Below are 6,446 nucleotides of genomic sequence, written 5' to 3'. Positions count from 1 at the left end.
CAGTTTAAAGAATTTAGGCAGACATGAAGTCTGTCACTCCTAAAATAAAAAATGGAGGGGGGGGGTAGCTTCTAGACAAATAATTCTTACGAATGAATTTTTTAAAAAAAAGAAAAAAGAAAGGGCAAAAAAAATACACATCTCTCACTTGAAAACTATTTTAAAAAACAAAAAAAACCTGAAAGATATTCAACCAATTAAGAATATCAGAAAGGAAAATTTTAAATAATCCGGCCATTTCACCTAATAATTTTGTGATTTTAAATACTGGGACTTTGGGGCTCTATCCCATTCTCTTGGAGAATATGCGGATGAAATATTGGTAACAAAACTTGACAGATTTTAACTCTTGAACTGATTGTAGCAATCTGGTGTGGGGAAATGATCAACAAATGATGTTTGCTTAATGAAAAATTGGCAAGACTCTAAAAAGCAGTATGTTATGCTACATCCTTTTGATGAAAAATACAGTGATTTAAAATTATGCAAGATGGCAGTAAGGGGAGATTACGTTGCACTAAAATATAGGAGCTACTTACTAAAATAATGTTCTGAGGGCTAGGGATGTGGCTCAAGTGGTAGCGCGCTCTCCTCGCATGCGTGCGGCCCGGGTTCGATCCTCAGCACCACATACCAACAAAGATGTTGTGTCTGCCGAGAAATGGAAAATAAATATTAAAATTCTCTCTCTCTCTCTCTCTCTCTCTCTCTCTCTCTCTCTCTCTCTCTCTCTCTCCCTGTCTCACTCTTTAAAAAATAAAAAAAAAATTAAAATAATGTTCTGAAATGTTAATGGTCACCACTCTGTGGTAAGTTAGGTAATTCTCATTCTCTTTATACTTTTTCTCGTTTCTACATTAAGGGAGACACACAGGGTGGAGGTCAGTGCTTCAGCACATGTTCAGCATGCATGAGGCCCTGGGTTCAAATTCCAAAACCAAAAATAAAAAGGCAGCAGAGGCAGGCATGCGACCGGCACAGGGTTTCTATGTGCTGTGGGGCAGTGTGATGGGGAAGAGTGGCACCTCATTTTCTGTAGTGACGCTCCTGCCTTTGCCTAGGTTCCAGAATCAACTGTTACACTTCCCACACAGCTCATTAGCTAGTGCTGTACTGACTGTTGGTTTCTCCGTCTTTCGCTGCACTATTCTCTCTCCAGCATTCAGAATCAAAATGTCATGGGCGCACCCTTGTAATCTCAGCCACCTGGGAGGTTGAGGCAATTAGATGGCAAGTTCAAGGCCAGCCTTAGTAATTTAGTGAGATCCTGTTTCCACAACAGAGCTGAAGATGTAGCTCAGTGGTAGAGTGTTCCTGGGTAAGGCTCTGGGTACAATCCCCAGCGTCATAAATGAATGAATGAATAAATAAATGGCACTGTCAGACTCTTCCCTCTTAGATTCTGAGGTGTGCCACACTGACTTAAGAAATCTCTCACCACTTATTTTAGGAATGGCATAGCTGAGAGGAACCTGCTCAGCAGCCTAGCCTAGCCTACAGTTAGATCAAAACAAGTCTGACACAGAGCATGGTGGTGCACACCTGTAAATCTTAGCATCTCAGGAGGCTGAAGCAGGAGGATGCCAACCTTAGCAACTTAATAAGGGCCTAAGCAACTCTAGGAGACCCTGTTTCAAAAAAATTTTTAAAGGGATTGGGATGTGACTCAGTGTTGAAGCATTCCTGGGTTCAATCCCCATCTCACCACCCCCCAAAAAAGGTCTGCTCATACAGTAACATAAAAGCCATCACATGAACTTCGTGATTATGTGTAGGCTGATTTAGAAAGAGGGAAAAAATAGACACATCAGTTGGTATAACAGAAGTAATCAATAGACTTCCACCAATATAAATATAAAATAATCTGGAAGCCATCAGCATTGTAACTACAGAGCTAGTTCATTTGCCATTATCTGGAGTGTAAACAGTAAGAATGAAACAAAGGTAAGTTAAGTTATTTCATTGTAGTTATCTAGCTGAAATACTTCCAAAGTATTTACCTGCCTAACTATATCAATAAGGAAAGCAAAGACAAATGAACACCTTGAAGATGAGGAATCAGGTGAACATTAGAATATTCGAGCCAACAAGTCCTTTGAAAGAACGCTGAATCATATCTACCCCATCAGCTTTGGCACCAGTCTTGCATGAGTGCCTTTGCATTTAAATTGACAGCACTTTTCTGTGCCTTGAGCAAATTGTTCCCAACTTTGCAAAAATTAAAACAGAAGAAGTTTTAATGAGGCTCACACATATTTTTTAAAAATATATAAAAAGACTGGGCACAGTGATGCAAGACTGTAGTCCTATCAGCTCGGGAGGCTGAGACAGGAAGATCGCTGGTTTAAAGCCAGCCTTAGCAATGGCGAGGCATTAAACAATGCAGTAAGACCCTGTCCCTAAATAAGATACAAAATTACAAAATAGTGCTGGGGATGTGACTCAGTGGTTGAGTGCCCCGTAGTTCAATCCTGTGTGTGTGTGTGTGTGTGTGTTTTCACACAAAAAGTGGGGGTTTGAGGCAAAAATGGAATGCACTTATCTGGGGGTAGGGGATAGAACCTCGGGCCTCATATATGTTAAGACAAGTGCTGCACCACTGAACTAGAACTCTAAAAAGGTGAAACAGGTTTCCATTCCTGAAAGTCTTCAGCCTGCCAAAAACAAGCAGTAATTTCACCTTTGGAGACCACTTTAGAAAATGTGTTGTCTTATTTAATCCAAACAGTCCTATTAGGCTGATGGTATAACTCCTGTTTAAAAGCCAATTGAACAACCTGGGGGAAGTTAAAAGATTGGACCCAGTGGTCCTCAAATGGCTTCACTGGAACTTAAACATCTCCTGAGTCCCTAACAGCCCAGAGTCTCCAAACTGTTTGGAGGTTCTGGGCCACAACCATTTGTTTCAAAGCAATCAGTATTAAAAAAGTGGAGGGATGGGTATGTAGCTCAGTGGTAAAGGACTTGCTTAGCATTCCTCAGCACTGGAGAAAAAAAAGCAGCAGCCATAGGGGGAAATAAAACGCTGTATATGTGGAATACTTACATTTAACAAATTAACGTTTTTAAATTTTTAAATATTTTGATACAATCGGGCTATTTGTTCTAAAATAACTACAGAATATATTCATAGTCCAGCACAACCTTTGAGGTCCACAAATAAGTTATTTTTTTGATTTAATTTAGCAAATTCTACGGGTAATCTCATTTGGAAAGAAGGTCAAGCGTGCAAATTTCATCCATTTGTGAACGTGAGTGAACCCTGGGCACCACATGGCCTCTAGTGGCCCTCCTCCTCACCCTGGGAAGTCTCCTGGGAACAGCCCCTAAGCCAGTTGAGTCCTGCGGACCCGACCGCGGGAGGCTGCGCGGAGGAGCCCGCCCACGCTGTAGTTCCGGGGTCCTGGCCCCCAAGCCCCGAGGCAACCGCTTCTCTTCCCAGTAGAGGACGTAGTCGCGTCGCCCCGGAGACCGTTCCACAAGAGAAGGAACGCCCGAGGCTCAGCTGGGTTCAGGGGAGGATCCTTTCGCCAGGGTCACCATATCAATATTTTTGGTCAAGTGGAAAGAAATGAAAGGGAACAGAGGTCACCTGGCCCCGTGTGACAGACGCTGAATGAGGCTCCAAAAGGAGACGCCTCGGCCAGAGGGCACGCGGTGGGTCGTACGGTACAACGAGAACAGACTGCAAGGGCACCGCTGCCAGGAAAAGCGCTCACTTGGGACCCCAAACTGCAGCCCACAAACCGACCTGGCACCCGAAACCCCATGCGGGAACCCGGCACTCCCGCCACGCCCCGCCCGGCGCCCGAGCCACGCCCCGGCACCTCTGGGGACTCCCCGCCCCTCGGAACACGCCTCCTCCAGGAAATGCCCCGCCCGGCGCCCACGCCACGCCCCCTCCGAGACACCCTGGCCTGCGCGATACGCCCCCTCCCGGAAATGCCCCACCCAGCGCCAGAGCCACGCCACGCCCCCTGGGGGCCCCGCCCCGCGCGACACACCTCCTCCCGGAAATGCCCCACCCAGCGCCAGAGCCACGCCCCGGGCCAGCACGCTCCACCTACCGCCCAAGCCACGCCCCCAAAGAGCCCGACTGGAACGGCCTCCCGGGACCCGCCTCCTTAGCAACCGAGGGACTCTTTCACCTTAGCAACCAGCGAAGCTCCCACCATGGCTGAAGACGAATTTGCTGCTCCTCCGGAGAAAGTTATCCGGGTCCAGCGGGTGTTTATAAACCTGCTGGACACCTACAGCAGCAGGAACATCGGGAAGGTGAGCCGCCGCGGCGCAGAGCCAGACCCCTGCCCACGCCGCCGGGTACCAGGCCCCACCCGCCTCCCCTGAGGAAGTCCCACGTCCAGGCCACCGCCAATACCCCCTGGGCCCCAGTTCGCAACTAGGCTAGACATGGGCTCCCAGCTGGAAACACAAGTGTTTGGAGATCACAGGTCCAGTTCTGCTTCCTCCCTGGGAACTAAGGACAAACTGAGGCTCAGAGGGAGAAATGGTCTTGTCCAGGTTCATGTAGAGGATTCGGGGCAGGACCTAGCCTCCTGACTGAGTCTCCTCCCTCCTAATGAGGTTGTCTCTCTATGCTGCCACTGCATCTGAAGCAGGCATGTGATGGAAAAGTTAAGTTCACGAAGCATTTTTCATGAGTCTGGCTCTTTTGTGAGCATGTTATGTAACAGGCACTCTTTGGGCTGGAATACCTCCATCTTTTGTTCTGGAAAATGAAGATATTCAAAAGGAAAACCCAGGGGCCCTTCATCTTAAGTTGGTGTGCTGAAACCAGAAAGTCATGAATCTGTCATTCCCCTTGGTAGGACCCTTTGATCTTAATTGTGCCCTCTGGAGTGACACAGGAATCTAACCTCACCCTGGGAACCTCTGAAGCTAATGATTTCAGATTCAAACAAGACAAAACTGCCTAAAATAGGATGCAGCTCTAGTACCAAGTGTCTGCACTGGTTTCCTAGGGCTGTGATAACAAATCACCACAAACTAGATGACTTCAAACAAGAGACTCTATCATCTCACATTTCTTGAAGGGAAGTGCAACATCAAGGTGTCAGCAGGGCTACTTGCTTCTAGAACCTCTGCGGGGAGGGGATCTATGCCACCTTTCTCTCCTGGCTTGTCTGGGAGCCTGCAATCCTTGACATCTCTTAGCTGACAGACCCGTTGCCCCCATCTCTGCCTCATTCCTCACATGGTGTCCTCTGAGTCTCTGTACCCTAATTCCTTCTGATAAGGACAACAGTCATGGGATTGGGGTCCATCCTAATCCAGTATGGATTTAGTTTGACTACATCTGCAAAGACCCTATTTGCAAAGTACACTACGTTAGAGACTGCAGGAGAACAGGAATTTGGAAAGACCATTCTACCGCATTCACCATCTAAAGTTCATGAGTCAAAAACAGAGATTTAGCTACATAATTTATATGTAAAATTTGCATATTTTATAGCATGTAATTATACATCTAAACCATGTGTATGATATATACCTACTATAAGGGATTCAAAACACATGATACATCCTTCAAATTAACAGCAAAGGGGAGCAATAAGGGGCAAGGACACAAGCAAACTAAAACAGTACAATAAAAATTTTCAAAGAAGGGGAGTATTAAAAGGACAGATATAGCTGAGTGCTGTGGCACATACCTGTAATCTTGGCTAACTGGGAGGCTGAGGCAGGAGGATCACAAATTGAAGGCTAACCCCGGCAACTTAGCAAGACCCTGTCTCCAAATAAAAAAATAAAAATTTGAAAAGGCTAAAGATGTAATTTAGGGGTAGAATGCCCCTGGATTCAACCCCTAGTACCTCAAAAAAAAGACAAATATAAGTTGAGGGCATAACTTAGTGGTAAAGCAGGGCTTAGCATGCATAACACCCGCAGTTCCATCCCCAGCGCACATGCACACACGTAAACATGTTCCCTCTCTCTTTCTCTCTTTTTTTTTTCTCTCTCTCTCAGAAATCTTATTTGTGTTTTTCAAAAAGATAGATATGGAGAATATGGATGGATGGATGGATAGGTAGATAGGCACAGAAAATGTCTCAAAAGCTATACAAGAAACTCAACTATGATCCCTTCTGTTGGATGGGATTCACGCATTCATCAGCACCTATGAAATGCCAGGTACTGTGCTGAGCCCAGAGAACCTGACAGTGAATAAGATTTAAAAAAAAAAAAAAAAAAAAAAAAAAAAAGGCTACTTGCGTCTGCCTCTGCTGGAAGAAGATAGTAAGTACTATTTTCAGTAAACAAGATAGTTCAATGTGTCCTCTGAAGGAAGAGAAGGTGAGATGACGGTGGTGGGGAGAGCACCTAGTGGGAGCTCTCCTGAGAGCCGCCCAGGCCAGATGAGGGTCCAGCCAGGGAACTGCTCACAGGGCACAGAGAGGGCAATACCTTGGTGGGATGAAGTTAGA

General features: G+C 45.9%; 1 protein-coding gene across 4 annotated transcripts in view; it reads left to right on the top strand.

Annotated features, from left to right (window-relative positions):
- Positions 1-4,173: 4,173 nt before the first annotated feature.
- Positions 4,174-6,446, top strand: part of Ak7 (adenylate kinase 7) — a 61,851-nt gene continuing 59,578 nt past the window's right edge. For all 4 annotated transcript variants that reach the window (XM_026399428.2, XM_026399429.2, XM_026399427.2 and 1 more), the window contains exon 1: positions 4,174-4,275. In XM_026399428.2, coding sequence (XP_026255213.2) covers positions 4,174-4,275 — 102 coding nt within the window. The remainder of the gene's footprint in view (positions 4,276-6,446) is intronic.

The sequence above is a fragment of the Urocitellus parryii genome, chromosome 6, assembly GCF_045843805.1.
Source record: "Urocitellus parryii isolate mUroPar1 chromosome 6, mUroPar1.hap1, whole genome shotgun sequence".
In the NCBI taxonomy this organism is placed as follows: Eukaryota; Metazoa; Chordata; class Mammalia; order Rodentia; family Sciuridae; genus Urocitellus; species Urocitellus parryii.
This window is presented reverse-complemented; position numbering and strand designations above follow the sequence as displayed.